Raw genomic sequence first — 15,951 nt, 5'->3', positions numbered from 1 at the left:
CCCACATGCCCTATTTTCGCAGGCTCAGTCACATATGCTGTATTATTTCATCTAATGAAGACTGGTATAGACCTTATTATTCTGAGCTTTCTTCATGATTCTCAATTAACCGAACTAGGGAAATAACTGCTTTATTAGAGTATTGACTGTCTTATTAGGGTACGTAGTTGATAAAACTGAAATTGTTAAAGATGTTCTTTACTTCACAATTGCTTTATACTCTCATTCATACATTTAGCTATCATCATGAAATTTTCTGCACTACTTCTCTACACCCCAGTGATCAGTTGAAAGCATGGGCATGATCACAAAATAATCTAATTAGGATTGTGGCACAATTAAAATATTTTCAATGATTTTTACTACATACAATGACTACTCTATTAGGAATCATTGGTATTTCAGTGGATAGCCACAACATTCAGCTACCTGTAGAAAAAAAATTGGAATCATAAAGCATATTCTGTGATGTTTTCATGATTAGAATAAGGTTGTTTACTAGCTCGTGAAAGAATAAGAATACAAATAGCCAATATATTTCCTGCAGGCACGAACAAGATCCTTTTAAAGAAATTTATATTTCTAACCTGTTCTTAGAGGTTACTAACTAAATAAAAACCAATAGTTTAAAGAAAGAACTTTCCATCTACTCACAGAAAAAGATTACCAGGACATACAAAAAATGTATGAGAAAAATGCTGGGAAACCAAGGGTTATACACAGTTTCAGAGATATTATGGACTTTTCAGACTTTTGGACCCAATGGGTTTGGATAACTGAGGTTACATTGTAATTATAACTTCCTTTGTTAGTGACGTAGCTTAGAACAGCAGCTACAGTAGTATACTGAATATTATAAATAATATCATATTATGTCTTAGTATCTATAATATGTATTAAAAGACATACAGTCAGTGTTGGGAGTAACGCGTTACATAATATTATTACTTTTGTGGTATCTACGTTATAAAAACAGGTAATATAACTCAAGTTACTTTACTTACAAATGTAACGCATTACCTAAGTAATATAGTTACTTTAACAAATCTAATATTACGTAATATTATTACTACAAGTAACGAAGTTACTAATCTCGTTAATAATCCACTGAGTAACGCCAAGCCACAACGAAGTAATGAAGCCAACTGAATGAAGCTTATTCACCAGCTCCATACTTATAACCAAGATTTGCACATTGTTCAACAACGCAATCATGTCATGTGATAAGGTGGTAGTTCCACACGTGACAGCTTAAGGCTGTGGACACAAAGTAATATAATATGTAATATCATTATAGTTACTTTATTTTATGGGTAATATGTAACTGTAACTAAATAGTTCAGTTGCAAGTAATATGTAATATATAACTAGTTACTTTTAAAAAGTAACTTGCCCAACACTGCATACAGTGTAGCAACTCTGATGGAGCAAGTGATTTGAACTTGCACTACAGTACATACAGTGGAACCTCAGTTATCCGGACCCCACTTTTGATTCACGCCTGGTCCCAAGGGGTTCAGATAACTGAGGTTCCACTGTAACTACTGCATGCATATTATATTTTTGTGCATCACAAAGAAAAAAATACTGATGTATGTAGAAATGACAACAAAAGGCTGTGTATTCTAGATACATACATACATAATATATATATGCTAGATAAATGAAAGTATGAACAATTGCAAGTTTGAAAAGTTGTGTGAACTATTTTGTAATTGGGTTAATCCAGATAATCATACACTGGAGATTCCTCATACTGAGGATCATCTTTTATGGTGTTACACTGATCAATACCATATGCCGGATTTCTCTGTAATACACTATCTGGATGTCTCTGGTATCTAGCTTCTTCTGAAGGAACAAAATTATCAGGAAATTCATACACTTCACTATTCTTGTTAGTAAGTTCACATTTAGCAGTAGACGTGACGGTTGGATTCTGTGCACTGATATTTTCATTTTTAATACCACTCTTCTTCTTCTTCTTGGAGAATATGCAGACTATCAGTAGTACAAGTGAAATGGAGAAAATTAAAGTTAATATGAAAGTTATTCCAACTGCTGCTACAGTGGTCACTTTTGAGTCTTCATCATCTGCAAGTAACAAATAGTATGTCACACATTAATGCACAGAATCTATATAAGAGTTTCAAATACTGAGGAAAATTACAATAATAATATATAATAAGCTATGCTACTTATATATTGTTAAAACATTTTCCCTAGTGCCTTATGGAAAATCAGACATAAGGCACACATTCAAGGTGCTAAACAAAAGCGCTTAGTTATGTAGCATGCAGGGTGCTATATCAAGTAGTGTATATTGCCTGGTTCTTGTAATGGTTTTGGAAAATTGTTTGTACATTTACATTTCTTCTCTTGCCTACTCACATAAGTACATGTATAAAGTGCATTTTTGTTAAAAGCAGCCATTTTTTAATTCATTGCTTATAGCACTGGCTATAAGCAATGAAAGCTATAGTATTAATATCATAAACATTACTCTGATAATCTACAGGTGGTTAGCTCATGCCAGTTAGGAACTAGTACAATAAAAATTATTAATTAAGAATTGAAGTAGGGCTAGTAGGGCTCCAGTGATAAAAAGTAGTGAAACAAGAGATAATGGTATAGCTACGAGGGATAATCCCTAGCTACTTGGCATTGTAACAATGTGGACAATTCCCACTTAGCACTGTATGAGTAATGCCAAAGTAGGGATTTTCCCACATTGCTACAATGCCAAGTAGCTAGGGATTTTTCCTCATAGCTACCATTATGTCTTGTTTCACTATCTTTTATTGCTGGAACACTACGTCATTAATCTTTTTTAAAATTAATATTGAACTAGTTTTAAAACTTTTTGCTAGAGCATTGCTAGCTATGAAATACACATGGCTGTGACTGCTGTATTCAAGTATCTCGATCTCACCAAAACAAGATCAACCTAGTGGAAAAGGCACAATTCCTTGTTTTCCTACAAGCTAGATCATTACCATGGCATGTTCTGGTTGTTAAAGAGGGTGTGACAATTGTTTTTAAACTGCAACTTTGCTTATACCCGATACCTGATACTACAGTTATATTAGGCACCTCAAATAGTTCCAAGCTGTCTAAATACAAGGAAAATGTCAAAACAGAAAATTTATGTCTTGGTATAGTTTCCTGGTACGAAGAAGAAGGCAATAGAAGATTAAGGAATGAAAAAGTGCAGAAGGCATACATTAATCGGAAATACAAAAGGCACGTCACACCTGTGAGTTTGTTGCTGTGAAGTAAAATGGTGGCTGTGCGTTGCTTTGTTTGGCCTCTAGCCTTGTGAATGTGGTCAGGCAAGCAGACAGGCTGGTAGACAAAATTTTGAGTTGTGACAATATTTAAAAAAACAATTGATATCCGGAAGCTTGTATATAAGTGTTTTCTTGTTTTAATGCTGTGATTGATGCTAAATGGAGTTACTAAGGCTAAGGTGACTTTCGCTGCATATGATATTCCATGGTGGTTTTTAGATGCAGCTTTATTATAGCAGCGTGCATCATTTAAGGGGGGAACCCTACTAAACAGTACAACCATACTGTTTGGTAAGGTCTATTTGGTTTCTGACACCAACCAGAAATAATGCATCCCTTCAGTTTGAAATGGGTTATGCCCCTAGAAAAAAGGAAGAGTGGCCAGATCTGTCTAAAGAATTTTTGGGAGAAATGTAATACCATACAACTGGTAAGGTAAAAGCCAACAAATTTGATTATAGTACATATTTTATTCATTTATTAAAGCTTTACAGTACAAGTGCTGAAAGTCTGTAGGACACCTGGTCCTACACCCTGTTTAAAGTTATAATTATATGAATTCAGCAGTTGTGGCTCTATTTGCAAAAAGTGGTCTTCCATGCACACACATCCTATTTACTATCTTTGACAATCCGTAGCTTCAGATTGGAAAAAGCTAATGACTTGAAAATTAGTCAGCAGTAGTACCAACATAGTTTAATGGATGGAGAAAACTTCAGGTTTATACAGTATGTCATTTGAGCACTAATTTATGATCTTCCAATGTCATAGAATTGGATGACCAAATCTGGTTACAATTTCAGTTTGACAAACATTGATAAGTGCTTTTAAAAGTGGGTGCTTAGATCTATAATCTCTTTTTTTTTTCAAATCAAATTTACTGCAAAACTTAAACTGCACAATTACCGTTTTGTCCAATATGTTTTACATGCAAAACACAGTTACACAGTTTTAAAGTACTTAAAGCTCATAATTCCTTATGTGTCGGAGTTTTCTGCTTAACAAAATCAGAATAATCATCCTTCAGTGATTTTTTAAATCCCTCAGCAACATCCACCAGTTTCAGATAGAACTAATGACAGTGAAAGGAAAGTCAAGAACTGAGTCTATACACTTCCACATATTCAACAGCTGTATACAACCTCTCTAGGCATGCATACATAACGCCGGAATAATTTCAGGAATAATAGGTGGCAAGAGAATCAAGAATAATTCCAGAATGACCTTCAGGAATAATTAATTAGAATTCACATTAATATTGCAGAGAATTTTGTAAATACACATCCGCTAGACCAAAATCGTGAATAAAAAAGAGATACCCTAATAGAACTATCATTCACCCTAATAAAACAGTCACTACGCTTTATGTGACTGCTCTATTAGGGAATCTTGATGTTTATGCATTGTTTCTAAGCATGCAAGTGGTATTATTTTAAGCTGCAGAAGAAAATCCATGTGACTTCTACTATTCCAGGAAGCATTCCGGGAAATATTTGAGAATACTTTTTGGAATAATAGGTGAATTAAAAAAGAATTTCCAATAGGTAATTTCTAAAACATAATGTACTCAAGCCTAAACCTTCACTGTAGACATTTAACCATTTCCAATTAGAAATGTTTTTACCTTCTAGGTACCTTTGAAGTTACAAAAGTACCAATGCCCAATTTTTCCTTTTAAATTCCCATGTAAATTCCATAAATACACAGTATTATCCAACATTTAGTTCTCAATAAGAATTAGATTGGTCACATGCGTACCATCCTACACTATCACTGCATTGTGTACAAACAGAAAGTGTGATCCAATTATTAGACACAGCACTTCCATTCTATTGCTATTCCATACCTTCTGTTGCATTGATATCACAGGACCCTTTAGTTTGGTCAGGATTGTACGTCATTGCACAGATATCCTACAGAACAGGTAAACATTAAACCGTATGTATGTAAAAGGTACAAAATGTAATATTTACAGTAAATTTTTACTATAACTATAAAACAAGGGCATCACAAGCTAACCATTTCACATTCTGGACCATCACAGTTCAACTTCATGTCAGCATATCCATCACCATCACTGTCTCTACCACACACCACACCATTACCAACAAATGGAGCAACACACTGCAAATAGAAACATATATGTAAGAATGCTTTAAATTATACAAACTATACCGTGCACATGCAAATAAAACCACCACTAATGTTTATATAATACCTTAAGTATTGGGCATTGATTTAAGGGATTGCACTGCACAGTGGTTTGATAATACAGAATAAACTTTTTTTTAGTTTCAAAAGTACAACATGAAATACTTAATAGTTACTGATTTCCACAAAACACACGATATGTAGCTGGATTTTGGAAAAATGATCCAAATCACACATTAAAAATTCAAGATAAACGGTTTTTAATGATTCAAGTCAATGTGACTTGCCTAGGATAGCAAGCACACTTCTAATACTTGTAGCTGCTTGTAGAATTTCCTGCCAAAAATCTGAGCAGTTGGACAAGTGAACTAATATAAATGGAGTATTGCTTTCTACAGTACAATTTTTATCTTGTATTGTTTAATAGGGCAAAGCTAACTTCGTATTTATTTGTACTAGGTCCGGAGACTGTCAACTGTACAGACTAAAAACTGTACAGACTAAATATGACATATTCATGGTACTCTAGCTAGTGTGGGATTCGTTCAGGCTTGCTCCAATATTTAACAGTGAATATACATGTACATGTACTGTACTTGTCCCACAGTTTCAGGTTCTCCCCATACATTATTTATATGCAATTCTGTGCATACCTGACAAGTAGATTCATTGTCACAGTTACAAGGTGATCCAGAACATACAGAAAACATTGCAGATACAATTGATTTTGCCTCTCTCTTCACACTCATAGGGCATTGACACATGTCTATAGTAACAATAGAAAATTCTTAACAAATAAAATTAACTATATTATTATGCAAAACCTAACAAGAGCATTGCTTTAGACAGTAATTTTGTGCTGAATTTATTAATGCAATTAGTAAAGTATATGCTGGGATGTTTGTTTGTGTTACACATACGCGACCAAATTTGCAAAAAGGTACACATTTTACATACCCGCAGGCAAACAAAATGATGTAATACTTGACTCTTTATATTGAATAAGATTCTCTTAGCATACCAAAATGCAGCCAGACTCTGCCGCATACTCTTGGGAAAATTTTAGGCAATTATATGCCATGATCATAAAATTGTGAAGCTTCAAAGTTCAAAAATACAGTAGGTCAAATTTTGTGTGTGAAAAGGTACCTTTTGCAAATTCGGTCAAGTACACTATTTGCATTTTTAAAAAGTTATCTTCAATGCAGATCCAATTCTATATATATATGACTTTGATAGAAATTAACTTTATATCAAGAAACAACCTCCATCTAATAAATAGCCTATTCTGTAGATCTAATGTTAATACAATAGCATTTCCTAATCTGTAATCTCTAAAGTGTGTTAATATGATGGACCACATTCTTTAAATTCTTCAATTGGGTCTTTAATTTGATTCTCTAACAACAGTACTTGTTCTACTTCCTATGAGTAATCATGTTCATTGACATACATTGTACATATAAACATTTAAACTTCACAAATATTTACACTTACTTGTTGATTCAAAAATGGTTAGTTGAGGGCTAGTCGAAACATTAAAGTTACCAAGTGTTTCAATATTTACTTCAAAATTGACAAGTTCTTCCAACTCATCAGTAGTTAATGTATCAAACTGATAAGTAATCTTCAGGGAGACATTAACAACAGTTGGTAGTACTTCAACATGAACAGCAGTATATTGTAATACTTTCTTCCTTACCTAGAAAAAAATGAAATTCTACAATGACAGGGATTGGAAAAATCACAAGCACTAAGTAATAGTTATAGACTTCAGACCACAGGGCTCTAAGTAATTTAGTAACTTGGAGGCCCTATATCGTAGCACCTGAGCAAAGCGACGGCACTACTACAGGGCCCGAAGGTTACTAAATTACTTAGACCCCTGTGGTCTGAAGTCTAAGTTATTTTGGCCATTTATGTAGTTGTTGTACCTTAAGATTGTCGACAGCTGCTTGTAACAGAGAAATGTAGCATCAATAAGTAGAAACAAGCCATCACTCCACCCATAACAATAGTTATTTAAAATAAATTTTCAGGTGGCGATGCATTGTTAGCATTACTGGTGCAGGTGCACTTTATAAACACGAAAAAGGTCTAAGTACACACTAAAAGGGTCTAAGTAAAAATTAAAAGGGTCTAAGTAAATATGAAAGGGGTCTAAGTAACTTAGACACCTCCAAACTCCACCAAATCCACCACAAAAAGGGTCTAAAGTATATTTTGCTTACATCTGCAATAGCATGTACAATAGAATACAGTAGCATACATTTTCACCCATTTATTTAAGTTTTGAAATTTTAGTACTTTATCAAAGTTGTCTTAAAATACAAATGAATAAGCACTCCAAAAATGTTTCAGGTCCTTTGAAATTCAATTTTATACAGTATGAGGGTGGGAAGAATTTAGCAACATAACAACAATGGATTGGTGCTCAATTAAGAATACGTACTTGTATCTGATAAAACCAGCCTTCCAATTAGCATGGCTTGGCAACTTATTTAGAATTTTAAAACTCACTCAGCCTGTACAGTAGCTGTTGCATAGCATCATAATATGGAAAATTAAGGACATATGAAGTTTAGAGTTACCAATCGTGGATATCTGGAAAAGTTATAACACAGACTGGGCTATTTTTATGGTTTAGTGACTGTTCTATTACAGTATGTTGTGCTGATAAATGCTATGTAATTATGACACTTAAGGGATTATATTTAACATATCAGTTACAAACCAATAAGCATCTCTGAAATACTTTTTCAAGGAGCAGATGTTAGAATTTTACCATATATCTGTGATATTTCACATTCTCGGAAAAAAAATGCAGGCAATATGGACAAGAAATATGATTGCCATATGGAGTGGCCTAAACTACAATACAACATAATGGGAAACTGAATTAGAGCATGCACAATCAGTATAATGGCATAAAATTTGCAGCATATCAAATGTTTGAATAAAGAATCCTTTGTGCAAATCTAGTCACTTAGATACAAGTGTATGTATAGATACGCACATCTGTGATGATTTGATCCATTTCCTGCTGTACTCTTAAAGAACTCTCTGTTGATAAACCAACTGTCAGTATCACTACTACTGGACTATCAACATCCATTATACATTGTGACATATCAACCGGTCCCCATCTCTTGTTCTTCATACATTCTCTGGCAACCATATCAGTTAACTTGAATGATGGATGAATATCTGAGCACTGGTGTTTGTAGGTAGTTTTTGTTGCTGAACGTTCCCACAGCACTCCCATAGTGACTTCTTCTGGACAAACTATATATTATATCATAGGGTATAATACATGCAGTATAATTTCATGTAGATTAATAATTTTTAACCAATAAAGATATAAAAAATATTTAATACAGCATTGTACTATAAAATATTTGTAACTATATTTTACAAAACTGCACATCAGGCAAAATTAAACTAACATCACCAGTTGATAGCTACACTAACGTACTATCTGATTTTACCCTCAGTACTACTCTTCCTACTTGAGGCTGGTTTTAACAGATGTCTTTTCTAGGTGGTGTGGAGAGCTCAAATAGCGGTTTCAGGTAATGTGAAGGCCCTGGCTTGGCAAGAATCAGTGGTTTTCTGGTGGATGTTCGCCAAAAGATTTTTCTGCTGGTTTTGTTGCTGATAAACCACTAAGATTCCAGCACAGCCCTGTAAGCTCATGCTTGTACTTCAGCCATGGTCTGCCTCCATTTTGAAGTCTAACTCTGCCCCCCTGCTACCACCCACCCTCCTCCCCTTTGTGAGCACTTGTGATCCACTGGTCCAACAGCTCAGATTTTCTATCCAATTTGGCAGGAAACTATACAAGTAGCTACAAGTACTGGAAGTGGTTTGAAAGGTAATAGATTGATGCACATCTTGTGCACATTTTGTACGCACGCTTGCCATTGGCAAGTTAATGCTAACTTGAATTCTTTAAAACTGTTTATCTCAAAATTTCTAATGTGCGATTTGGAACATTTTTTTCAAAATTTCAGTCTCATATAACTTTCATCTCGCTGTTGAGGAGCTGTTAAGGAGCCAAACACAGAAACGCATACTTTAGAATCACTCCATGACTGATGCTGGTTATCACAAGCAAACCAGACATCTTTCCAGTGCTCCAGCATCCTTGGTAGGTCATGTGATCTCACGTGATGGTCCAGAAATAATTTATATGTGACTAGATTTTACAAAACCATTCCAAATTGCACATCAGGCAGAATCAAACTAACACCACCAGTTGATAGCTACACTATTGTACTGCCAGATTTTACCCTCAGCATTACTCAAACTACTCAAGGCTGGTTTTAACAGATGTCTTTTCTGGGTGGTGTGGAGGACTCAGATGGCAGTTTCAGGCCTTATGAAGGACCTTACTTGTGACCAGGTCTGTGAAAAGGGGTCTTATTGCCTTTCCAAATTGTCAAGTTTGACTAATCATACTTCCTCGAGTTTTCAACCTATCACCTTCATATTACACCCAGTCATAGTGCTATGTTAGGAGTACATAGGACCAAATTTCAGGGTGATACCACATTTACAAGTCAAGTTATGAATTCCAAGTACATGCAATTGAAAAGGCTATAATACCCCTTTTTTGCAGACCGGGTCACGTATTACTTAACATATGAGACTGCTCTATTAGGGTATCTCCATTGGCATTTGCTCTTATCATAACAATTAGTTATTATGTGAATGTCTCAGCAAAAAATCCAACTTGTTCACACAAGTATATGTATTGGAAAAATGAAATTTTTAAAAGGTTGTAAAATTTTGCATGCTACAAAGAAAATTAATGTGTAAGTTCTTATTGGGCCATGGAAGAATAAAACTATATACCATCTTATTCACCTGCTCATGGAGAGTTCAAAAATCTTTGTTTTGTTTTGAAACCCCAATGGTATGCATGTCACATGTGTTTGTTTATGATGTGATAAACATAAACAAGATCGTTGTCATTTCTTGAACTACAGTGCAAACCACCTTCATACCAATTGCATAAGTGACTACAGTGCTAACACTATATCTTGGTTGATTTGCTAATACATGGTGAACATTTTAAGCTAAATTGCAGTATTGTAGACCAATGCAAACAGAAGTTGTGGTTGCAAATGTAAGCACCTGTAGTTTATTTTCAGTATAGTCGCTATATAAATTGATTACCTTGCTCTTCCTAGTGTAATTCCAAAAGTACTCACCACAGAAGGCTGAAACTTTGGAGATTCATTCTTTGAACATTGCAGATAATGCTGAGAGAGCAAAAACAATGGAAGGCGTGTGAACAGGTCACATTTTTGTTGAGACGGTCACATATATTGTTGACATTTTATCATTTGTGGCTGTTCTGCCAGACTATCTCAATTATTGGTGCAATGTTTTAAATTTGTGTCCTTTTTGCAAAAATTGCACGTTATACCAGCACTTTGCTCATTGCTTTTGCCAACCTATTATGCCAAAAAATTGCTGGGAAAATCAATGCATCCCTACTGATGGACAGTTTATATTGTAAAATAGAATGCTTAAAAGAATGGGCCACGGTAGTATGCTGTGTGGCTAAGAAAGCCAGGCTGCAACATTGTGCATGCATTGACAAGAATAAAACACAATTTTCACATATGCATACGGTAGCTCCACCATTTGCTTTGATTACTAATGAATGATTCAAATACTGCCACATTTTACATGTATCCGAGGTGATAAGAAAGGTTACATACAACAATACAAACTTATCAGTTGTACTTACAATTCATTCCTTCATCTGAACCATCTATACAATCTTCAGATCCATCACAGACAGCAGTTGCTCTGATGCACACACCATTGTCAACACATTGGAAATCACCATCATACGGACATGTCTGGTTATTATCTGTAATGGACACTGTAAGTGAACCAAGTTCTGCAAACGTAGTGTACTTGTGTTTATTTCAACTATTGCAGTAGGAAAGTATGAAGAAATTGGTCTACTAATATTTTAGTGTTAATTTTTTTGTAAAACAATTAATGCAGAAAAAACTATTATGGTTAGTTATAAATATTGGATGTGGTAGCATCTCGCTGTATTTCAATAACTCACAGCAATCCTTTTCATCTGATCCATCTTCACAATTAATGAAGCCATTACACTTATAAGCTGATCTAATACATGCTTGAGAAGTGGAGCATCTCACATCATCAGAGTATGGGCATGATTTCATTGCTGCAACAAACATGCATATAAATTATACGTATAATAGCATTACTTATTCTGTGTACACGGTTACTTGTGCACATGTGTACAATAAATGCGCATCTTGCAGTCATTAAATTCAACTTTACATTCTACCATGCTTCCCTTTAATTTCACACAATAATGTTTAATGATAAATACTTTCATATGGTTTCCAGTGAATAAATTTGACTATTTTAGCATTAAGCAGACAGTGGCAGATAGATTGTCACACCACATTCTTCAATGCCTGATGTGTTTTAGTTGAAAAGGTAGTGAGCCACACAATTAATGTTGATAACTTCCTGGCTATAGATCTTTTTAGATGAAAAAGTTGCATAATTTTGACAAGGGTAGATAAACAAAAGTCACCGGATGATAATATACTAGAATTTCTCAGGTTGCAGCTGCAAACTACGTGACCGTATTAATTTTAAAAGGTTTTGGGTCAGACCCTTTCTATACATAAATAAGAATTCTTGTGACCATTTTTGAAGCAGTATAGCCAAATTAGCATGTGGTATTTTTTCAGTTAATTTGAGCGGAGATCTGTATCTGAGTTTTGTGTACATGGTAATAAAACCATAAGTACATTGTCACAAAAGTAGTGAAGTATAACCATCACAATTTAACTCACAACAATTTGTTTCATCAGACCCATCCATACAGTCACTGACTCCATTACAGACCATGTCAGCATGGATACATGACCCATTATTTTTGCACTTTACATCTCCAGGAATAGGACACTCTTTTACAACTATAAAAACACAAAATATGTATATACAGTATCAGTAGTATTGTGCATTAGGAATTATGAAGATTAGCACTTTCTCACAAAAATATTGTCAAAAATCAGCTTCACAATTGCCTTTATGGTGTATGGATAGTATAAGTTAGGAAAAATCAAGCCCAAAACTGCCTACACTGTGATTCAAAATGCTTCCAATAGGTTGCTATGAAATTATAATAATATTTTCCATTCAGAGGAATTTGTATGATGACTATTTCTTCCTAACTAATGTTTTCAGACAAAGACTGTGGGATTAACTGTTAGATGATGCATCAGTGCATTTTACATATGTGACTGGATCTACGAAAACCGTTCTTATCGCCCAAGACAGGAAGTTTGATTTTTTCACACAAACACAAAGCTTAATGAATGTACTATCAAGTTTCACTGCCTCAGTCGACCAGAGTAAAGTGGTCTGCTTTTGCTGGCTGCTTTTCTAGAGCACAGTGGCGAGCCGTACGAGTGGTCTGGGGTCTTGATGGAGCCCTGGCCAACCAGGAGATGGCTGTGTGTGGCTGTACAGCTCTGTGGTGTTGGACAATGACCAGTGCTGTAAATTTCCTTTCATTTTAGCCAGTTCTGAGCCCTGAATGGCCTATAACTTGGCCTAATTCATCCCAGTACGTCTCTTTTCAATTTTTGAACACCATCTTGCCCGCCTTCCAGGGCCCCCGCCTCCCACCCTTCTGGAGCTCGCCTGATACAGACAACCTCGGTTTAAAAACTATCTAAAATGGCGGGAAACTTAGCTGTTGACTACTTCTTCAGTGGATGATCAGGAAGGTAAGAAATTGTTGTGAAACATGTGAAAATTTGGTACGCGTAGCTACCACCATTGGCCAGCTACAACACACAGAATATTTAAAACCGACGTTTCTCGATACTTTTAAATGGGCGATAAGAACGGTTTTCCCAGAGACAGTCACATATACTGTACTGTAATGTGCACATCATGGACTTACATTTGTCCTCCTTTGTGCCATTTTTATGCTGACAGTGCAAGTTGTCAGTTTGCACTGGCACATTATGGCTTTCCTGTGCTGACTATCACATTTACAAGTATAAGGAATTTTATGTTCAGTTAGGGATAGTAGAAACAAAAAGTAGCGAAGCAAGGGTCATTGAAGGGTGGTCGCCTACACCTAAAGGTATACTAATGGAAATTTAAATCCCTACTTCAGTCTATACTCACAACTAACTTAGGGATTAAATGTCCACTAGTATATGTTCAGGTATAAGCAATCTCCCCTTTCACCACTTTTTGTTTCCATAATCCCTAATTGAACTTATAATTCTTATTTCTCCAAGTACTTGCTTGCTTACTTTTTAAAACATTATTGTGAATCTACGCATACCACATTAGGGCAGAAAAATGGTGCCAGGCTTATTATTTTCATCAGAATGTGTGCCCCAACTATCTCTTTAGTGAAGTGGCAATATGCTTCGTTTTCAGCTATGTATGCTCAGCTTGTTATACCCGTGCAACATTACAAATGATGTACACTAGCAAAAGGACCCCTGCAATCCATCCAGCTACAATGGAAAACTTGGATGACTCTCATCTAACATCCATCATGCAGTGCTACCATGAATAGATACCTAGCTCTGTCAGCAAAGATCAATGGGACACAAAGGAGGAAACACATAAGTCCATGAAGCATGCATTGCACGTACAAACTGAGGTATGTAAAAAGTAACCTGCCGGGCTAAAGCAATATCAAACAGTGAAGAAATCAAGCCAGTAGCTTTAGCCATTATCGAGTTACACAGCATCAGTCAGGCAGAATAAAATTCCAAAATTAATAATAAATATATATATTTTTTAAATTTACAGCAACTTTTTGTAGGCATTTCAGGTCACACTGAACACACCTTGGGCTTGGTCGTACATAACTGATACTGTCAAGGTGTCATGAAGGTATTGTGAGGCTGGTTTTAGGGTGATATTATTGGCCAGCAAACCCAAAGCTTCGTGATCCATATTATACAGTACTATCATACTGCATGATAACTGTATTCATCTATATTTTTGTAGTGACTTGATTGATAGTAGAGGCACTTCTAGTTTAGTTCTTGGTTTGTAATTGGCTGAACACAAAGCCACTTTATTTTCATCTGGAGTATATGTTCAGACTCAGAATTACTTTTTATACAACTTAGTCTAGTGTTATTTTTTCATTTAGTTTGGTATGCACAGATTTGTCAGTCATAATTATACCTGCAACAAAGTAGACAAACCAGTACAAGGAAAAATGTGACCAGGCCTGCAAAAATAGGGCATGGGGCACATGATTTTTGCCTACTTTTCAATCTTTCATCACTCATAACGTTTCGTACCATTATGCTATGGCATTGCAATTTTCAGCTCTTAGTAAGAATGTAATTGGCATCATGAGGCAAGTTACAGAATGGAGTTATACTTTTCCAGAACTGAGATATGACTTGTAGAGTGATGGGGTGTAGTTTGTGCCCACATGCCCTATTTTCACAGGCCCGGTCACAAATTAGGAATTTTAAGCATGATTGAATGAAAAAAAATTATGAAACAAGGAAGGTTGGCATAGGTTGCCTACACTTGTAGATAACATGCTAGTAGACAATGAATTACTAATTCAACTATGGCAATAGACTGGAATTATAAATCAAATGTTCACTAGTACATCTGCAGATGTAGGTGATCTCCCTTGCTTCACTATTTTTGGTTCCTACAGTATAATTCCTTATCGAACTTCCTTGTACATTGAAATCTCTTTCTATTATTATCCACACATACCTTTAAATTATGGACACTGTACTATTAAGGTAACGGTATATTTTAAAATGCATAAGCAGAACACATTGCAAAACCTGCTTTAAAACAAGCAGGGATAAATAATTTCAACAACTGTACTGTGTTAGCAATACAATTAATCATACTTGTTTGTTTTTACTGCAGAACAACAACTGTTCTTGGGTGTGTGGTCCACAATAGAGCAATGTTTTATAAAAACATGCTGCCAAAAACCAGACTAACAGACTACCGAATCCTTATAATTTCAACACAAGTATCTAAACAATTAAAATATCTAGGTCCTGTGGAAGAAATTTTGTGTTACTGTTTGTATGGACATTTTACTATGATCGAACCTTTAGTAGTTTCTTTAAGTGAAATAAGCTCTTTGAAGGGTTGTATATCCATCACTGGGAAGAAACACACCAAAACCAAAAACACTTCCACAGGACCTAATAAATTTACTATACAGTATCACTGTGCCCCATGCAGAAAAGCCAATAGAGCCTACAGTTTTTGCTGTATTTGGCATCACAAAAACATGGTACTGCAGTGACAGCTGGAGCTGAGCAATGTATGGGCTGGTTTACTTGTGGGGATACAATACCTTGTGGTGTTTCACCTGCCTTAAACTAAACTGTACTCTGCAGCTACATAAAAATATTAAATATGAAGGGCTTACCTTCATTTTAAACTTTTCATGCTGATAGACTGGTTTTAT

General features: G+C 35.3%; 1 protein-coding gene across 1 annotated transcript in view; it reads right to left on the bottom strand.

Moving 5' to 3' along the window:
• Positions 1-1,572: 1,572 nt before the first annotated feature.
• Positions 1,573-15,951, bottom strand: part of LOC136247839 (low-density lipoprotein receptor-related protein 1B-like) — a 101,783-nt gene continuing 87,404 nt past the window's right edge. The window contains exons 12-20 of the mRNA XM_066039661.1: positions 12,305-12,427; positions 11,536-11,658; positions 11,203-11,328; positions 8,458-8,726; positions 6,939-7,143; positions 6,095-6,207; positions 5,310-5,414; positions 5,137-5,203; positions 1,573-2,094 (exon numbers count right to left, since the gene is read on the bottom strand). Of these exons, the coding sequence (XP_065895733.1) occupies positions 1,721-2,094; positions 5,137-5,203; positions 5,310-5,414; positions 6,095-6,207; positions 6,939-7,143; positions 8,458-8,726; positions 11,203-11,328; positions 11,536-11,658; positions 12,305-12,427 (1,505 nt within the window). The 3' untranslated portion in view covers positions 1,573-1,720. The remainder of the gene's footprint in view (positions 2,095-5,136; positions 5,204-5,309; positions 5,415-6,094; positions 6,208-6,938; positions 7,144-8,457; positions 8,727-11,202; positions 11,329-11,535; positions 11,659-12,304; positions 12,428-15,951) is intronic.

This window comes from Dysidea avara, chromosome 2, assembly GCF_963678975.1.
Source record: "Dysidea avara chromosome 2, odDysAvar1.4, whole genome shotgun sequence".
NCBI lineage: Eukaryota > Metazoa > Porifera > Demospongiae > Dictyoceratida > Dysideidae > Dysidea > Dysidea avara.
The sequence above is the reverse complement of the archived record's forward strand: the minus strand, read 5'-3'. Positions and strand labels throughout refer to the sequence as shown.